The 19,964-nt window shown below is 32.6% G+C and overlaps 7 protein-coding genes and 1 long non-coding RNA gene across 8 annotated transcripts in view; 5 read left to right on the top strand and 3 right to left on the bottom strand.

Annotated features, from left to right (window-relative positions):
• LOC105215227 (F-actin-uncapping protein LRRC16A) overlaps window positions 1–4,896 on the top strand; it is a 76,887-nt gene extending 71,991 nt beyond the window's left edge. The window contains 2 exon segments of the mRNA XM_054233903.1: window positions 251–789; window positions 2,683–4,896. Coding sequence (XP_054089878.1) covers window positions 251–789; window positions 2,683–2,772 — 629 coding nt within the window. The 3' untranslated portion in view covers window positions 2,773–4,896.
• LOC105215225 (probable U2 small nuclear ribonucleoprotein A') lies at window positions 4,892–5,801 on the top strand. The gene has a single exon (XM_011189028.3). It carries the CDS (start codon window positions 4,892–4,894, stop codon window positions 5,690–5,692), a length of 801 nt encoding a protein of 266 aa, XP_011187330.1. The 3' UTR covers window positions 5,693–5,801.
• Window positions 5,784–6,936, bottom strand: LOC105215224 (GEL complex subunit OPTI). The gene is made up of 3 exons (XM_011189026.3): window positions 6,699–6,936; window positions 6,481–6,584; window positions 5,784–6,414 (listed from the first exon to the last, which is right to left on the bottom strand). Exons 1-3 carry the CDS (start codon window positions 6,810–6,812, stop codon window positions 6,216–6,218), a joined length of 417 nt encoding a protein of 138 aa, XP_011187328.1. The 5' UTR covers window positions 6,813–6,936; the 3' UTR covers window positions 5,784–6,215.
• LOC105215220 (crossover junction endonuclease MUS81) lies at window positions 6,756–8,838 on the bottom strand. Its single transcript, XM_054233904.1, has 2 exons — window positions 8,406–8,838; window positions 6,756–8,339 (listed from the first exon to the last, which is right to left on the bottom strand). The coding sequence occupies exons 1-2, from the start codon at window positions 8,836–8,838 to the stop codon at window positions 7,579–7,581; spliced, it is 1,194 nt and encodes a 397-aa protein (XP_054089879.1). The 3' UTR covers window positions 6,756–7,578.
• A 105-nt stretch (window positions 8,839–8,943) lies between these two features.
• Window positions 8,944–9,676, top strand: LOC105215221 (39S ribosomal protein L52, mitochondrial). The gene is made up of 3 exons (XM_011189022.3): window positions 8,944–9,086; window positions 9,158–9,306; window positions 9,372–9,676. Exons 1-3 carry the CDS (start codon window positions 9,038–9,040, stop codon window positions 9,555–9,557), a joined length of 384 nt encoding a protein of 127 aa, XP_011187324.1. The 5' UTR covers window positions 8,944–9,037; the 3' UTR covers window positions 9,558–9,676.
• On the bottom strand, window positions 9,510–14,318 carry LOC128922670 (uncharacterized). The gene is made up of 2 exons (XR_008471849.1): window positions 10,705–14,318; window positions 9,510–10,632 (listed from the first exon to the last, which is right to left on the bottom strand). It is a non-coding gene; the product is annotated as an uncharacterized LOC128922670 (long non-coding RNA).
• Window positions 14,319–14,570: 252 nt separating this feature from the next.
• LOC105215223 (uncharacterized) lies at window positions 14,571–15,608 on the top strand. The gene is made up of 2 exons (XM_011189024.3): window positions 14,571–15,052; window positions 15,168–15,608. The coding sequence occupies exons 1-2, from the start codon at window positions 15,041–15,043 to the stop codon at window positions 15,465–15,467; spliced, it is 312 nt and encodes a 103-aa protein (XP_011187326.1). The 5' UTR covers window positions 14,571–15,040; the 3' UTR covers window positions 15,468–15,608.
• A 271-nt stretch (window positions 15,609–15,879) lies between these two features.
• LOC128922668 (trigger factor-like) lies at window positions 15,880–19,396 on the top strand. Its single transcript, XM_054233909.1, has 3 exons — window positions 15,880–16,003; window positions 16,105–16,189; window positions 18,500–19,396. Exons 2-3 carry the CDS (start codon window positions 16,171–16,173, stop codon window positions 18,736–18,738), a joined length of 258 nt encoding a protein of 85 aa, XP_054089884.1. The 5' UTR covers window positions 15,880–16,003; window positions 16,105–16,170; the 3' UTR covers window positions 18,739–19,396.
• The last annotated feature ends 568 nt before the right edge of the window (window positions 19,397–19,964 follow it).

The raw sequence follows: 19,964 nt of genomic DNA, 5'->3' as shown, positions 1-19,964 counted from the left end.
ATGCTAAGTAGTCTACTTTTGAATGGACGTATTTTGAATGTCTAGTGAAACAGTGAGTTGCAAGAAAACAAAAGAATCTTTACTTGCACTTACACTTGTGGTTTTTCGGTTACATAAGTCAACATGCACGCAATCTTTACAAGAATAATTTCCTTATTATACGTTCTTCTTCTGTTTAACTATTTACACATTTGTTCCTTATTCTTTTACTTTTTTATGTTTGTTTGGCATGCAAATCGAAACAATTTAGAACTACCAATGAAGCCACAAGTGTTGCCGAGAACCCTGCTCACCAGCGCATCGGCTATATCCAAGTCATCGTCGACCTCGCACATTACCAGCACGAATAGTAGTAGTGTGAGTGGTAGCAATAGTGCGAGCAGTCGTAGTAGTAGCACTACAACAACAACAACAATGCTACAAACGCAACGCATGCGTATAAGAAGTAATAGCAGCAGCAGCAGTAGCTCTACAACAACAACAACGAATAACACTTCGTCAAACGGCAATGATAACCACGAAACGTTGCTCACCAAAACCGTTATCACTGAAAATGGCAATGGCAGCAGCAGCAGCAGTTTCATTACGAACGAAGTCATTAACATACGAAACGGCGCCAACAGCTGCAGCACCGCAACCACCCACAATCGCGATAGCACCGCAAGCACAAACGCAAGTGAAAGCAGCAATGTGGACCGTTTGAGCAGCGGCAGTAATGCCTCGAGTTTGGGCATACCCGTCGGTGGATTCAAACGCATTGCGGGCAAAGAGATTTCCGCTTTATTCGAGGTTTGAACACGCTTCTTATTGGGCTTATTATATATTGTATGCGAAACCAAATGCTCTTTGTGCCTAACGTCGAGTTGCTTTCATGTGTGTTGCGCGTTTATTGACAGGCGTTAACTAATAATATGTACATATGTATCCTTTTCTCATTGCTGTGCAGTGTCTGTCTAATATGCGTTGAACAACCATCAATCATTTTGACGTGTATACGCATTTGTGAAGTATAATTTTCCACGCAGGAACTACGCATCAATGCTTGACTGGTCGCTTTATGAGGTGCTAAACTAATGAAAAAGAAACCATAACTATTTGTAAAAAAAATAATTGAAATTATAAAAGCGTAATTAACTTAAAAAGCTTTATATTTACTCTACGCCGACGTTCGCCATTTGAAATTGCTAAAAAACGAGAAAACTCGAAGTGAACTGGCTTAAAACACTATTTGGCGCTTCAAAAGAATTTTGCTTACTTTAATGTTATGTATGTATATTTATGTACTATGTCCTTATTTTTGTTACTAAATTTGCATTTTGCATAAGTTAACTAACATTTGTGTTATACCGTTATTAAGCTTTAAATCTATTCATATTACACAGTTCTATTTATAAGTTTTTCATGAATGTATTGTATCTCGTTTTGTTGCATTGTGCGTGTTCTAAATTACCATTGGGATCTAAAGCGTTAAAGAGAAATGTCTGCAATTAAGAAAAAAAAAACAATATAATATAAAAATATGTTTATTAAATTCTGCATAATACATAAATATGTTTCTAGAGCCCTTACAATGGAGGACACATAAATTTTCGAATTATTCAAATGTAAAAGAGAAATTTACATTTTTGATCTCTGAATATGTGCATAAAAGCGCACGAGTTATATGAATTGCGATTTAAAGACAAGTTTTCCTCTTTTTCCGATGAATTATTAACATTAACACTAACAACAGGGTTTAAGTTAGGTTAGATTAGTCTGGTAAGCCAATAAGCCACACATAGACCAGTTTTGGTCCTTTGCGAAACCAGATGGAGTGCCGTCACGTAGTCAATGAGGAGTACTCATCCCTTAGAATACCTGCGCATGACGCGAAATTTAAAAAGTTATGTAGTTTCACTAACGATAACTCTTCCAGATTATAGAACTGTGAAGCCCATAAATGTCATAACAAGGTTTTAGTTTTTTAACTTTTTTCTTGGCTAAATAATATTCCAATCAGTTATACTCAGAATAAATTTAATGATATTTAATAAAATTTATTTAATTTCATAGGCTTCGGCAGCTCGTGGGTATTTTCATTCAATTTTTGCAACAAAATAATTTTCGAACTAAAATTCCATACTAAAGTTATATAAGACAAATAAAAGTGCTGTTTTAGAATTTATCTAACCTCTCTGGATTTTGTATATTATGAAGAGATTTTCGAATAATGTTGTCACCAAGCGTGCTTGTATCGAGAATCTTGTGTTATTAGGTTAAATCAATAAATGAAAATTGTTATGCATTTCCTTTAATGGCAAAAACGCTGAAATAAGGAAGTGTGTATAAATTCCTCAATTTTGCTTTTTTTTATAATAATTTATTTATAATATTTTACTTAAGAAGCTTCATTTTTTATAATACATATATGATACTATTATACAAAATGATAAAACAAAATTATTTGAAGTACAACTCTTAAGATCCCAATGCATGCAAATATAGCATTTATGAATTTCCATTAATATAACTATAATTTATTGCACATTTTTTTTTTAATTTTAATGTTAATTACAGACATACTTGTTTTGTGCGTAAATTGTTAAATTGTTGCAACTTATGTATTTACATATTTCATACACATAACTGCTATTTTGTTAAAATTCCAATATTAAGTTTTCTCTGCCTGAATTGCTTTTCTAGGAGACATTAGTTGAAGGCCTACAACGCTCTTCGACTCGACGATTATTTAGAGACACACAATACACAAAGGAAGATGTTGTTGATTTGTGAGACAACTAAAAATAAAAATAAAAAACATTTTCAAAGTGAAATGCAGAGCTGCAGCGAAGGAGATGCACCTACAACAGCAATATGTGGTAGTGATAGTGATTTATGTAGTAAAATGGATGAAACAACTTAAGATAAGGCAATACAATTAAAGGAAGAAAAAACGTTACTACGAAACATTGCATATGCAATAAAACCAATAACAAATGCGAAATTAGCATTAAAGTGAAAACAAATTGTGAAAATTTCATGTAATCAACTGCTTTAAAATTGTTTATATATTATTTTCAATGACTTCGTGCAATTTGTGCAATCTTTACCAGCCTTATTTTGTAATTCTGATCAACGTTTTTTTATATAATATTTATATTTTAAATTTTTTGGATGCATTACTGAGATATATGCATTGTTTGCAATTTGAAAGTATTTCAAATGTAAATTAAATCATTATATATATGTATATGAGCAAATGTTTATAAATTTGTATTTATCTAATTTTATAAATTTACCTTAACTTTCGATATTAAAGAGTTATGTATGTGTTTTAGTTTTTAGTTTATGTATATATTGCATATTAGTGGTGATTCATATTTCGACTTGAACTAACATTTACAATAAATTATAATTAAAATAAAAAACAAACATATAAGGTGTGTGTGTGCGCGCGTTTTATATTAACTAAACTTGTACGTATTTACATATGCTGATAAACATTTCTAATTATCTAAATATGTATGTATTGATTTTAAGTGCCAATCATATTTTATGAACAAATAAATAACCTACAATAAAGGGAATAAATAAAAGAATAAACGATGGCTATTTAAAGAAACAAAAGAAAAATATGCGGTAACTTACGGAAAATACTTATTTCAACGACGATTTAACGTTAATTTATAAACCGAAAATTAATCTGTGCATTTGTATGTGCAAATATATATTATACCTACATTTATATTTTTATAACTGCTTCCATTCGAACGCAATAAGTTTGTGCGGTTGTTTTTTAAGTATACGTAGTAAAACATGAAAATTTTTCGAAGTGATTTTGTATTTTGGGGCTTAGTTGAAAAACTCAAAATTTATTGTTTTAAATTTTGGCGATAGGGGTAATGCGCTTTTGCTACTTTTTTTTGTTGTTCATACATTTTGCATTATTTTGTCAAAATGAGTTTATTTTCCACTAACTCACAAGTAAATTCTAAATATTAATATAATTATAATGATAAAAATGACAATCTTAAAATGCATTTATTAAAAATATAAATGTTTTTTCTTTTTTATTTTGTGTGCTAAACCAGAGACGTGTTCCAGATTTTTTATTTGTACAAACAAATCAACGAGTTTAAACAAATTTTTTCTAATTTTTAAATTAAAACAGTTACGGGCTTTTATTATCTGTAACTTTTATGCAATATATTAAAAGAATGCCACAATAATGCAAAACAAAAAACAGTTCAATTTATATGAAATTTAAAATTACGAATTTGACACATAGAAAAATGTAAAATTCAACTTAAATTATAATAAGATAAAACAACAATATACGATAAAGTAAGAGCGTTGACATAATAAGCATTTCTTTATGTAGAAAGCATTTGGGTTAAATTGTCGGTTTGGAATATTGAACAAAAAATTTCTAGTCCCCACCTTGCAATATTAAATAAAAAATCAACTGCACTGAAAACACATATAGTTGAAATAAATAATTAAATACATCATATAAGATTAGTGTAAACACAACAAAAAATGTTTCACAAAACAATAATAATAATTACAAAATAAAATTTCAAAAAATTATTAATCGTTTTATTTTATTTAGACGTTAGTAGCATTAATTAAAGTCCAAACAGAAAGAATATTCCAGTTGGGATTTCTAAAATAGACTTTGTAATGCAACCGTGTTCTTTTTTATTTGAATTGGGCAGCACTGTCCTTTTTGACATGCGGCTGTCAAATGTAGTTTTTTTTGCAGTATCTGACGCTTGTCCTCATTGTAGTTTTCAATTGTTTTGATATTTCTATGATAATCGGATAATTTCACGGTAAAAGTAGTATATTAAATATTACATTAAAGTGGTAACAAGCATACTGTCACACATACGCTATAAAATTTTTAAACATGGTGAAACTAACACCGGAGCTCGTCAATCAGTCCATGCAATATATAAATCCATGCCGGGAACGGGAATTGGATTTGCGCGGTTACAAAATTCCACAGATCGAGAATTTAGGAGCCACATTAGATCAATTTGATACAATAGATCTGTCTGACAATGATTTGCGTAAATTGGATGGTATACCATTTTTGCCGCGTCTGAAATGTCTACTACTTAATAATAATCGTATCCTGCGTATTGGCGAAGGCTTACATGAAGCAGTGCCCAATTTAAGTTCAGTTATCCTAACTGGAAATAATTTACAAGAATTGAGTGATTTAGAGCCACTTGCTTTGCTACCTCGTCTTGAAACGCTATGCTTACTTGTAAATCCTGTTTCAACAAAGCCATATTACCGAGAGTACATGGCTTTCAAATTTCCTCAACTGCGTTTATTAGATTTTAGAAAGATCAAGCGGAAGGATCGCATCGAAGCTCAAGAATATTTCCGTACCAAACAAGGTAAAGATATGTTGAAAGAAGTAGCAAAGAAATCGAAGTTAAACGCCTCAGTAGCAGCCGCAGAAGCGAGCGGCAAGTCTGGTGTAAATGTAGCTGCAAGAACTGCCAATCCAGAAGACTTGCAACGCATAAGAGATGCGATAAAAAGAGCAAACTCACTACAAGAAGTGGAACGGCTGTCACGTATACTACAAAGTGGACAACTGCCCGAAAACTTTGAACTGGAATTGAGTCAAAACGGTGCGACGCAAAATGGTAACGGGACTGGCGATAGTAGTAGTGTCGAAACTATGGATTATTAGTTAAGCATTGCTCATAGTTGATTTAAAATAATTTTTTCTTTACAATTTTATGAAGATTTGTAATAAAAAATGAATTAAAGGCAAAAACATGTTTTAAGAACTAACGGTATTTAAATGTTTATTTTTTCATAGAAAAATTTAAACACGTATGGATAGTGGTACATTTAAGCAGCACGTAAAATAAAATGCTGAGAAATGCAGAAACGTGTGAGGAACGAATCTCAGTATATAATTACAATACATATTTGTCGTAAATTTTCTAATTGTATTAACTAATAGTTCTAATATTATGTTGGTCGAAAGCTTTATATTTAACTGTAAGGAACTGCTTAGATATTTAGGGAAAATCGGTCACTGCTTCATAATGTTAAATTATGTTGGCAATATACTGCGTCTATTAACATATTGCATTCATATTGGGGAAGAATTTTAATTAATACATTCGAAAGCTAGTTTGAGGATGTCTTTCAATCTGTTGTTTACGGGTGCAACAAATACGCAAATCCTTCATATTTCAATCGCTTTATGACAGCTCCTTCTCAGCCATTATTGTATCATAATGCAGGCCAGTATAGAAAATTATCCACGTCACCAGAAAACCGGCAAATGACGTCATAAAACCTTCCTTAACCAGCTCCCAAGCACCACCGTAAGCCTCTTCGTCAATACCTTGGAAATTAATGGAGTAAAGGTACACTATGCCACAACTAATACCAGCGAATCTGCAACAAGACGAATAGCAATAAACGAATATACTCTGGATATGTAGTTATCGATAGATTCCTTACAGTACTAATCCTAGGAAGCCCTTTAATGGCACTATACCCCATACTATGCCTAAGAGTATGCCAAATATTTGTCTAGCCCAGTAGATAACGTCCAAAAATTCATCCTGCGAATGCAAACATATGTATAAAAGTGACTTTGGTACTTTTTAATTAAATATGCATATTTAAATAAACTTGCTGCACAATTCATTCCACCTTTGTATGCATTATCAACTCACCTTATCTGGCCATTCGGAATTTGCTTTTAACGCCCTAGAGCAAATTTCGGAAAGATGTAATGACTTTGTGTTGCCATTGCTGTTCCTTTCAATTGTGTTGGTCCTTGTTGACATTTTACTAATGTGCTTATTTTAATGGAAAGCAGAATTAAAATAAATTTAACTAAAGTTAATCTCGTGCAATGATTAGAGAAAAACTCCAGGGACGTGTAAGTAAATTAGTTAATGTCAAATTGACAGTTCGTTTGGTATGGGAACAGTTCTTATTCTCAACATCGTTGCCATTTTGCTGCAATTACTTAACCACTGCATTTTTTGTAAGAGTATATGAATAAGATTTTGAACAAAAAAATTTATTTAAATTGAAAGACGTATATATATATATTATAACTAATGCTTTATTAATGTTAAATAAGGTTGCACAAATAATTCGATAGCATACAGGTTCCGTAGAATACAAAAGCAAGACTTGTGTTTTAGTAATATTCAATAAATTTTCATAGTAAATTGTAATTCAATTGTAAATTCAAGTTAGTACAAATATTGTTTTATTTAAAAGCAGTTATTTAATACAGTTGTACAGATCTTGAGCTTAAATGTCCAAAATAAAACTTTATACTTTAAACTTGTTGTTGTTTGCTGATGCAGCACTGTTATTGAAGAAATTGGAAGCACTATCACAAAGCAGTTTAATTAAAAATATTTAAACGCAAGTATTTATGCAAATTGCAAATAATTATTTATTTATATAACAATGTCTTAACAATATATATCTACATGTGCTTTTATTTGTTTAAACTTGCTGATATAAAAATGTTTTCCACCAATTATACGACGCAGCATGTATGACTAAATATTTAAGTATTTGTAAAAGCAATCCTTAAAACTCAGTCTTATAGAAATCAAAAACAGTCTGACTAATTTTCTCTCCCAAGGGTCTTTGCAATGGTCCACAAGTTATTTTGCTCAACAACAAACGAGCCTCTTTCTCAGTTACACATGATTCGTAAGCATCAAATAGTAATCGGGGTGTGGGGTATACTTCAACAATGGCTAGTGCTTTTTCCAGTGATAAGGAGTGTAATTGTAGTAATTGTTGCACAAATATTTCGCGCACTGTCAATTGTGCTCCTCGCGCCGAATCCTCATACAAAGCACGAAATTTCAGCAGCCCAACCATGTCTGCAGACACACGACACGGTCGCAATTCTTCCTTAGTTGTGCTAAGCAGAACTTTATCTTTAAAACAGCGAATCAATGTTTTCGTGACACTTTGTAAATGTTTCATGGAACGAAAGTTGTTTTGGGTATGAACAATTTTAAATCCCGAATGTATTTGTGTATTAACAATTGCCTGCTGCAAGGATTCCATAGGCAAACCAAGATGTTCATTATCGCCATAGTCTTCTACTAAGTAAATCACATTTTGTATTCCACATTGACGTAAGCGATGTTTTTGTTCATGAAATCGACCGTCGCGTATGCTCGAGGCTAAATCATCAAACCGTTTACGCTCCACAATATATGGGAGAACAAGTTCATTACCGTCTTGGTCACGTGCAATCCAAAGGAAATCTCCGATTGTCAAACGGCGTACCTCATACAATACCTCAAAACTTTCCAAATAACTACGTGTTTGATCTAAAGTACGTTTGTTTTTACCACTAGTTTCCTGTGTATCAACAAGTAATATTATACGAAAACTACCTGGACTCATAAAGACTTGTTTTTGACGTTCTTCTTCTTCAGCTATTGCTTTCTGCTCTTTTTTAGTTATTTTCGGTTTTAATTTATTTGGAGATTCCTTCCGTTTGGTTTTTTTGACGGATTCGACGAGTTGTTTAACATCGGATTCGAATGTCTTCATAGCAGGTTCTAAAGGAGTATTTTTTTGTTTTTCTCGGTACAATTGAAGTTCCTCGTCGATAAGATTGCATAGAGTGCTGCCGAAACCTCTAAGAATAGCACATTCTCTTCCTGAAGACAATGGAAGTGGATAGCTACGAAGAGCTATCAATGCCTCGCGAAGTTTGTGCTGTGATTTCGCATTACGACGCTCTGCGTCTTCTAACCATTTCTCGAGCCATTTTTCAAACAGAGGATTAGGCTGTTTCAGTTTGATATTTAAACGTTCCGCCATGCAATCTACTATGTATAATTTCACCAGAATTCACTTTAACAAAAATAGTTCATTGTATTGTTTATTTACATCTTTACAAAACGTGAACAGTGATGCCAAGTTCGAAAACTAAATGGAAGAACTCAGCTGATTTTGACATCTTAAACATGTTTTTAAATTTTTTTCATACTTGTTTTTGATTGTGGTTAAATAATTGAAAATGCTCAAAGCGACACAATATTTGGTAAATATTCCTCAAAATTTGAGAAGTAAGTAGAATTTTGCTACAGAATCCAAATAATGTATCTAACATAAATGCTGTTTCCTCTTTATCATTTAGCCACACGTAAATTTTCCTGCACGGTGATACGTGCTCTCGATCAAAAGTGGCGTGAACAAAATGGACTGCCGGGAAATCCAAATGCTTTTGGGCCCTTAACTAATTTGCCCGACTACACTTTCTTGGACGGCCGACCAACTCCCCTCGGTGTATGTAATAGAAAAATTTTAATTACATAAAATTTAAATAGTCAATATTCATTATAATTTTGTAGTCTAACCAAAAACGCCGATTGAAGAAACAACAAGAGATCGCTGCTAAAATTGTGACACTAAGTAGCGAACTGGATTTCGCGAAGGAACGATATGCTCGCATACAAGCTGAACAGGAAACTGCCAAAGAGAATGTTCTAAAGAACAAGTTGAGACCCAAGGGCCATCTGCTGCTTAAGAAAGAATAGAAGTAATTCATAGATCAATATAACTTAAAACGTTAATGTTATAAAGTTATATACCAGTATGCATACAGCTGTTGTATAACTTAAAACCTATCCGGCTTAATAAATGTTATTAATTATAAGAGTTCGTTGTGAGTCTTTAAAAAGATAGAATCTGTAAGTAGCCGTTATAAAAGTACGGTTTGCCAGTTCGTCGGTAGAAGCGACAACTTGAGTAAAAATTGAGGTATCCTCATGATACGTCGTATACAAGTTCATTAGGCATCAGAGAATATTGGTATTGCAGATGGGCGAAATCAACGTCAATAAACACACGATTCTAGATAGCAGGTGATGATCGCGTCACATGAAACCATAGTAACCCTTGCGCAACTTCGTTCTAGATACTGTAGCAGGTTAACCTCTTATTTATTAAGACTGAACTCGTGACATACAGAATATATGTTCTGCATGTTATGAGTCTCCGCATGAGTCTCTTTGCATGCCCAACGAACCCAACTCATCAAACACCCCTTTCCCTTTGGTCCGACCCTATCGAAACATCACGGTTCCTGGGCCTCCCTTTAGATGACCTCGATGACAACTAGGCTTATACTGTCCGTTTCAACAGAGCTGGATAATCGTTAAAACAACAACAATAACTCGACTCTAGACGGCGAGAACAAAAATCTCAAATTGGTATTAAAAATGGAGAATAGGTGTTGTAATGCCGACTTTTGAGTCGAAAACCATACCCCAGGAACTACTGCATCAATTTGTTTTATTTGTGCTTCTAGTTTTATTACATAATAAACTGCTGCACGGAGCAGGCTTACTCCTTGTTTCAAGTCATTCGTTCATTTAACATGACAATGCAATGTTTTGCTCTCAGCGAACAATTCTAATCAACAACACACAGCAAAAGCTAAAGCACAGCAGTTTGAAATCGGTTTACAACCACGCCTACTTACTATAAGCACAATTTTGAAGTCCATTTGATTTTTTCATGGTACAATATTTAAACAAAGCACAGGTTCTCAGGTTCTGAATATGAGGAATTCAGTGCCTTTCGCTGATTTTTTTTTGAAAACAATGTGTCCTGTTAAAGTAAAAAAAATAATATGTCCGAATAAACTGTGGTCAATACCCGAATACCCTATATAACATATACCTGTACAATTCGCTCAATATAAAACCTCGGAAAAACTAAAATACGATCACTTTGCAGCCCACTGATTGGAAGATACAGAAGAGGAAACGATGCTTTTAATTCCTTATCCGAAGTAATAGATTTGACATTCCGTTATCGGACGAATACAAAAAATACATCGGGTGCCGGCAATTCAACATATGTATGTATATGGTATTTAAATACGGGTTCGATACATAAATAAGAGCGGGCAATTACCATTAATCAATAAAATGAGTATGTAAGCGCCGAAAGGGATAGAAAGTGTAAATAACAAAATACCAAAAACACTATGGTTGTTGTAACGCTCTTACAGACTCTAATTGGATTGAAAGAATTAAAAACCTTAGAGGTATTGTAAACAAGAAAATAGATTCGACATGGTCGGATCATATTGAGAGTGGTGTTAGAGGAGTATATTTCAATGAATATGCAAAGTGGTTGTTAATGTTATACGGGGACTTATTGCACGCCCGTTGGGGGTCTTCCAGTTTAACCTACTACAGTTTCGTCTATTTCGGAACCAGTGTAATATATCATACAGCGACATCTTTGACATCCATCGTATACATCCATACTACTTCTCAATTTTAATACCATTATATCTAATTGACTTTGTGGATGAAATGTTCATGAAAGTCGGCAGATTCTTATAAAGTATAAGGTTGGGCTTTCAATCAATTTTGCGGAAAAGTGTGAATTTTAATATTGCATGGTTGTTATAATTGTTTGAATATTCTATGCAAATGCCGCAACAAAAGCATTCTGGCATATATTACATATATGTACGTATATAAGTATGTATGTAAATACATATTTTTGTTTATACAGTTAATCAAATATGTACATATTTTGAATATTCATGAAATTGCAAAAACAAACTTACATTTGTACTAAATAATCGTAGTTGTTTTACATAATCTACCACTGATACATATGGAAATATAGGAGTATTTGAGCACACATACTTATCTGAATAATTTAATGCATTTCTTATTGAAGTTCCTGTTTTTCGTAATAGAGAGTTTGTATTGCACTAAATAGATATGTATAAGAATATTTGATGGCAATTAAATGGATTGAATGGCATATAAATTATTTTAATATACTACTTATTATTATTGTCCTCACTATTCTTCCTTAACAGCATTCTTGTGCTCCGAAATTTAATCCCTTTCAAGTTAGGTCATGAAACCCTCACTATTCAGTAAAAATTATACAAATAGACATTACGACAATTTTGTACCGTTATTTTTAATGGAGTGTGCTTGACAGAAATTTATATTATAATTATTTGTGACGACATGAACGAAAGAAAGGCTTTGTTTACATTACTATAAAAGTTTGAGCTTTCAAATAGATTTCAAGCTAAGCCCTTTCTCGTTTTAAGTGTTCAAGATTTCGTTATGTATTTTAGGTACAATTGAAAATATGTTTGTCAATTATATTAATCAGCATTTATTAACTTTTTCTAGCTGCTAATTGCAGATGAAGAGATGTGGAATTTCAATATGTATTGTATATTTGAACATTGCAGTGGGATTATTGCACTATAAATATATTGAATAGATAAATCTGATAATGAATTCGTTGCATTAATAAAGATTTTCACACTTTTGCCAGATTGGTAAAAGTGACAGCACAGGCGTTCAATTAAATGATACACTTTTATCGTTTAACGGTATGCATGATGAGTTAAGTTATCATAAACTAGCACACCCGGCCACACGTTTTTGTGGCTAAGGTATACATTAAATTAATTTGGTCCACGATATTGATTACTCGAGGTTGATTTATGTTACGCAGCATGATGACAACTCACACTACTTTTAATTGCAAAGTGAGTGGTGATAGTACAGGCAATTTTAAATAGTTTGGGATAATTGACTACGTCATCCTGGTTTGTAGCTGTGTCAACTCTCTTGGACCGAAATTCTAAATTGTCGCATTAAGATCATCGATATCTTTTTTTCCACCAATATAGGTCATTCAATTAGTCATTTATGGTTATCATATTGAGGTTTCATGTCAGGAAAACTTCTCTTTCGAGTCAATGAAGTGACAGAAATCTGTTGGAAATGCTATTAATCCATAGAGGTGTCGACTGCGACCCTACCATTTCTAACTGCTTCTACAATCGCAATTTGATATTGTTGCAAAAACACTCATATGTTAGTTGTTAATTAACGATACTTTATGTGTCGCCACAAATTAAATGACTTTAGGCATGCGATTAGCCCGTCAGTAACAGTTGACCCAGGAATAATTGGAAGAGTCTGGCGTAAATCACCTGCTAACAGAATCCTGGCTCCACCAAAAACGTTCATCGACAATCAAGATCTTTTAAAGTCCTGGGAAAATTTTCGTTAAAGCGCTATTTTTGACGATTTTGCTGACTGGTGTTTCGTTCATTTGCAATTTAGGAGTAATTTCAAGGCCGAATGTGCCGTATGTTTGCCTACTAACAGGTTCCAAGTCGCCCCTATTCCCGTTAACCTTGGTGGTGAAAATGAGTGAAATTGTTCTGGAATTACATCAGCCCTCATATACTATATATGATGATTTTCTATTGGACTTTATGTCGAATATATAGGTAAAATTGTGTGTTATCTTAATAAAATTACATCAATAAATTGTGAGAGTATAAAATGTTCGGTTGGACCCGAACTTAGCCTTTCCTTATTTGTTACAAATTGTTTTGGGCTATTGTCACAACCTTATACAATTGAACAATAACACAAATATTTTAACAAAGCAACAATGACAACCTTCAAAATATTATTTTTTTGTTTTCTCTTTTTATATTTTTCTTGTCAACACGAATAAAATTCTCTTATTATTATTTTCCTCGCAATTTTTCCATTTTTACTCACTTTCTAATCTTTTTCTGGCCTTCCACGAATGTTTCAAGACTAAAATTAGCCAGATTGGTTTGGGCGTTCTCGTTTAACAGCAATTAAATTTTATATTATATTATTATCAAGCGACAATTTTTTTTAATTCCACACACGACCATTCAGTAAGGAGCCGACCGCGCGAGTGATCTTAACCCCCCTCCGTGCCCGAGTGACGCCTACAACTCGACAACGCATAGTTAGCCGCCTAGCGGATATTTTTCAAAATTTTTAACTTGTGATACCTTTTGAATGGAATGTCAGAATCTAATAATTCAAAAAGTTATATAAAGGTTTTGAAGCGATCTTAAATAATAAATCATTTATTTCGATAAGGATTCATACTAAGGTACAAATAAAGAGCCTTTTCAAGTAGTGGTATTTTAATTAATTTATTTATATAAAATCGCTTATTGTGACAAAACTATAATAGTTAGAGATATGATGTCGCGACGTTTTTTGTAGATAATGATACAAAATTGTAGTACATCACTTTGTTATATCTTCAATCGTTTTCGCAGCATTCGCGATTAAAGAAAGTTTTTTGGTATTTTTTTTACATTATCGGAGTTTTGGTAAGGAACCCTATTTTTTTAAACTAAATATAGCCTATGTCACTCAGGGATAGTATAGCTTTCCAACGGTGAAAGAATTTTTCAAATCGGTTCAGTAGTTTCGGAGCCTATTCGAGACAAACAAACAAAAAAACAAACCTTTCCTCTTTATAATATTAGTATAGATAAAAATCCAAAATACATATATATCTAAAAGATGTCCAATTGAAAAGACTTTCTTCGACGCCCTATTATATTTCAAAGTACATACGTATCGTTAAATTTAAATCGATTATATAGCTTAGGAGCTTAGAAGAAAGAGTATTCGACAAGATCCCGCTGTTTTGATACACGATATTCGATTTCTAATACGCGTAACGTATTTGGTATTGAGTTAAAAAAACTGCGGTTTTATCGTGCTAGATTTCCGTGACTTTGATTGAATAACAGCAAACCCAAAAAATTTCCAGACGATTGAGCACTTAAATGCTAAAAACCAAATAAATTAATTAAACTTCGCGGTGGCGCTTGAAACTAAAGTTATTTTTAAATGTATGAGGGGGACTATATATTTGACTTTTTAGTATTTGTGATTCACATTCCTGTTTTAAAAGGTGTGAATGAAAAAACTCGGAACTGTCGTGAAATTTTACGCAAACTTTTTGGGATTTTTTATTTAATTTTCGTGCTTTTGTTTTGTGTGTCTTTCTAAACAAAATTGAAAAAGCATAACAATTGTCCAAATGATAAAAGCGACATTTGGCGAGTTATAAATTCAGTCAAAAGCTGAGCTGAAGACAATCAAAAATTGAAGAGCCCGAAAGCGGAACTCAACAGTGTGCTAAAAATTAAAATTATTTATTAATAAAAATGAATTATTCGGTGAGTTTTGTTGAAAGTGCTGAAAGTTGAAAAAATAATTAAATTATTTATTGCAATGCAATTAGTTTGAGACAGTAAACAAATATTGAAAATAATTATCTGTTAAATCTTACAGCGCTTGCTTACCATGAACAACTTTATCTTCATCTTAATCCTCACGAAAGTCAGTCACAGTTTCGCTCAATCGTTTTATGATTTCGATAGTTTCGATAATGGCAATCACGTGCTGGATAGACATTTACCTGCTGGTTATTATTACATAAGTGATGGTCGTATCACACCCGTAAGCAGTAGTGACATACGACGTAAAGATGTTGCCTCAACTTATGGTGATTACGTCTACTACGCGCCAGTCGTGCGCGTCAAACATCAAAAGACAAAGAAGAAGTTATTTGTACCAAATTTATTTGGTTAAATAAATGAGAAGTGAAATGCGTTATGCTGAGACTACAGACTGATCTCTCAAAACTGTTATACAATTCAATGTAATATATTATATTTATGCAATCTATTTTATGGTAAATCTATATTATGGTAAATATACTCGTGAGTTAAAGATTAAATTTAATAAAGAAAAAATAAGATAAAAAAATAAAATTTGTATAAGTGTAAAAAATTAAAATATTAGAGTATATCAGTTAATATATCGTTAAAGAAATGTATTGTGACAGGCTGAACATAGAATTGAAGTCATATGTTTGAGTGCTCACCTTTACAAGGCACTTCTATAAATTATATAATAAATAATTCACTTCAGAGTTCAATCGACAGTCATCCGAGTGAACTCTACGCATACGCATTATCCGCATTGAATAATTTCTATCTTGAAAAGTGCAGAACCGTCGCACAGTGGGGCCAATGGAGATCATTTCTCGGATTAATTAAAAAAAAATATATGAAGATCCTTCAAAACTAAGTATACTTGCTTAAAGTACACAAAATTCTACATCAGTAAGCAAAAAAATAAATGTCAAATACGTAATAGTGCTTACGTAGTGAAGCTACAAACTTGATATTTGTGAAACAAAAATCTAATTTTTTGTTTTTTAAAGCCGCAGATCTTTTGTACGTAAATTGTGTTTTTGTAAAGTAATTCTAAAAATTTGTAAAACTTAACCATGGAACCATCAAACTCAGGTAATAATTGAACTAGTTTGCTAAATTGTGTGTAAAGTTATAATTGCAAAAGTATGTTTTTTTGAGATTATATATATGGAGTCCAAAAAAAAATTAATTTTCTTAGTTTAAGTAGACAAAAAGTTGGTAGTTCAATTGAGTTCAGATAAGATTTAAACACCATTGGAAAGCCTGAACAATTAAATGTTATTTTAGAGAAATTTAGGTTGCGCATCAGTGCGCCTCAGAAGATATCCTCGCATTTGTAATAATATTCCGTATGCAATTTATAAATTAAATTTGCTTCTGGACTGTAGCTTGTGCGCCTAACGGTTTTGTTGTTGTTTTTGTTGTTACATTTACTGTTGTTGTTTATATTGTTGGAGTTTCGTTGCTTTTGTTGTTGTTATTTTATATTTTTATTTTTTGTTTTGTTTTAATATACCATATTTTAAGAGTCATGTGATTAAATTTTGCAGGAACATGCTCAAACGTCGTTTTTTTTACTCGCCTCAGCTTGTACAATATTTTCAATTGTGTCAGTTGTAGGACAATGGATGATAAAATCATGCATTTAAAAGAAGAGCTAAAAAAACGTACTGGTTATTCTGAAGACAACTCTCAAGTTTTCAATGAACGAATAAAAAAATTTGTATTTGAGTTTAAGGCCCATAGAAGGGAAGATAGATTTCTATCTGATATTAATAAGAATTGGCTACAATCGTCAATTGGGTTTCCACTAGGTCAAGCATGTAAAAGAGGTCGAAAAGAAATTTCATTTAGTGACTCTAGTGATTCGTCTAAATTAAAAAAAACTAAATTTTTAAGAGATACCACAGAGTTACTAGTTTTACTTCATGCAGCAGAAACTAAATTAAGAACAACCGGCTCCGTAGAAAAATCAAAAGCGATACGTAGTATCGTACATTTTTCACCATCAACAGCCAAAAGGTTTAATGAAAGTTTAAAGAAACCTATAGTCAGTACAAAAATGTCAAATCTTAAAGCTCTAGCTGTCTTCGTAGAAGCTAAGCTATCTCGCTACCAATACAATGTTGTTAGACAATCTGCTCCAGATAAGTTTCCGTCATATAAAATTATACAAAACGAGAAAAAACAGTGCTATCCAGAATATCGGTGCATTACAATAAGCGAAACTTCCGCTGAAGTAAGTTTACAAGCACTATTAAACCACACAGCAGAACGATTAATACAAATTCATGAAAACCGTATTGACTCGTTAATTAACCAAAAACTCCAACTGTATACTAAATGGGGATTTGATGGAAGCTCTGGTCACAGTTCGTACAAGCAAGCTTTTCATGGATGTGATGGTATCGATTCCTCCGTATTTTTAACTACAATTGTGCCTCTAAAACTTATGTTGGCTGAACAAGTAATTTGGAAAAATCCTCGACCATCATCAACTAGATTTTGTAGGCCCCTAAAAATTGAATTTGTGAAGGAAACCAAATCTGTGGCGATTACGGAAAAGGAAAGGGTAGAACAAGAAATTAAGAATTTAATTTGTACAATTATACTAGTTAATGACAAAGTTGTATATGTGGATCACAAATTAATTTTGACAATGATTGATGGGAAGGTGTGCAATGCTTTAACTGGAACTACATCAACACAAAAGTGCTATTTATGTGGGGCAACTACTAAGGATTTTAACAATATAGAAGACATGATCGAAAGACCTGTAAATGTAGAAAACTTGAAATTTGGCTTATCTATTCTTCACGGCTGGATTAGATTTTTTGAAAGCCTCCTACATATTTCATACAAATTGCCGATACAGAAATGGCAAGCTAGAACCGATTCAGAAAAACAAATCGTTTCTGAGACGAAGCGAAAAATTCAGAAGCAATTTAAAGAAACTTTAGGATTAATAGTGGACCAACCAAAACCTGGCTTTGGAAACACAAATGATGGTAATACCGCCAGACGTTTTTTTCAAAATGCAGAAAAGTCTGCTGAAATAACCTCTATAAATTTAAATTTGATAAAGCAAATGCACATTCTTTTAATTGTGGTATCTAGTGGGTATGAAATAAACAACAAAAAATTTCGATTTTTTTCACGTAAAACAGCAAAACTTTTTGTTAAGTTGTATCCGTGGTACAACATGCCCCCGACTTTGCACAAATACTTTATACACGGACCTGAAATTATTGATAACGCACTTTTGCCTATTGGCCAATTATCAGAAGAAGCACAAGAAGCTCGCAATAAAGATTTTAAAAAATATCGGGAATTCCATTCAAGAAAGTGCAGCCGCGAAAAGTCTAATCAAGATATTCTCAATTCTTTTTTTTTTAACCTCAGATCCAATAATTTCAAGCATGCGAAGATTGCCAAAAAAGAACTTGCAAAATTTACCAGAAGAGGCTGTCGATTTAATTATAAGTGATGAGTATGGAAATAGCGATGATGATAGTGAAGATGTTGATGATGATGATAATGATGATGATGATGATGACGTCGACGAAGACGATGATGATGTTAGTGAAGGTGACAATTATTACAATGAGAGTTTAGATACAGATGACATCGATATTAAATAAGAACTTTTTGGAATTGCTTCAATTCTATAGTCATATATAGTAAACCATTATTTTAATATTACAGCTGCATCCAAATCTTCTTAAAAACTATTTGTTGTGACTAACTGGATTTGAATAAAATATAAAATAATCAAAAATTATAAAAATAAAGCTCCAGTTAATTAATCCGAGAAATGATCTCCATTGGCCCCACTGTGCGTCGACGGCGAATATTATCTTATATTGTGTAATTGGAAGGAGTTCAGCAAGAATTTATGACATGTCACATGGCACAAAGACTATTTTAAAGCAAACGATACTAAGGTGTTATGTTTCATTGATATCTTAAATCATTTCAATACTACCGACTCCCAATTCTTCAAATAATTACCCAACATATCTAATTACGAAAAAATTAATGACGGATTTTTTTCTCATCCAATGTGCTAATTGGTGGGCTTTATGAAAAGTACTATTCGAGCCATAGGCATATATTTCATTTCATTCATGTAATTGGGTGATGGAAATCTGAATATATAGAATATGCCATCCGAATATTAACTTCAACTACGCGCGGGCCCTCCTGTTTCGCTAGCTAACATGGCTCTAGCGAGCGAATAAAAGCGTTAAAACCTTATAATCTGCATCAAGCCGAAGGAATGATTGAATCACTCTAAGATGGAGAAGAAATTTGAAAATTGAAATATTTATATCTATATTTATATCTATATCTATATCTATATCTATATCTATGTCTATATCTGTATCTATATCTATATCTATATCTATATCTATATCTATATCTATATCTATATCTATATCTATATCTATATCTATATCTATATCTATATCTATATCTATATCTAACGGGTGATTTTTTTGAGGTTAGGATTTTCATGCATTAGTATTTGACAGATCACGTGGGATTTCAGACATGGTGTCAAAGAGAAAGATGCTCAGTATGCTTTGACATTTCATCATGAATAGACTTACTAACGAGCAACGCTTGCAAATCATTGAATTTTATTACCAAAATCAGTGTTCGGTTCGAAATGTGTTTCGCGCTTTACGTCCGATTTATGGTCTACATAATCGACCAAGTGAGCAAACAATTAATGCGATTGTGACCAAGTTTCGCACTCAGTTTACTTTATTGGACATTAAACCAACCACACGAATGCGTACAGTGCGTACAGAAGAGAATATTGCGTCTGTTTCTGAGAGTGTGGCTGAAGACCGTGAAATGT

The sequence above is a fragment of the Zeugodacus cucurbitae genome, chromosome 6 (assembly GCF_028554725.1).
Source record: "Zeugodacus cucurbitae isolate PBARC_wt_2022May chromosome 6, idZeuCucr1.2, whole genome shotgun sequence".
Taxonomy (NCBI): Eukaryota; Metazoa; Arthropoda; class Insecta; order Diptera; family Tephritidae; genus Zeugodacus; species Zeugodacus cucurbitae.
The sequence above is the reverse complement of the archived record's forward strand: the minus strand, read 5'-3'. Positions and strand labels throughout refer to the sequence as shown.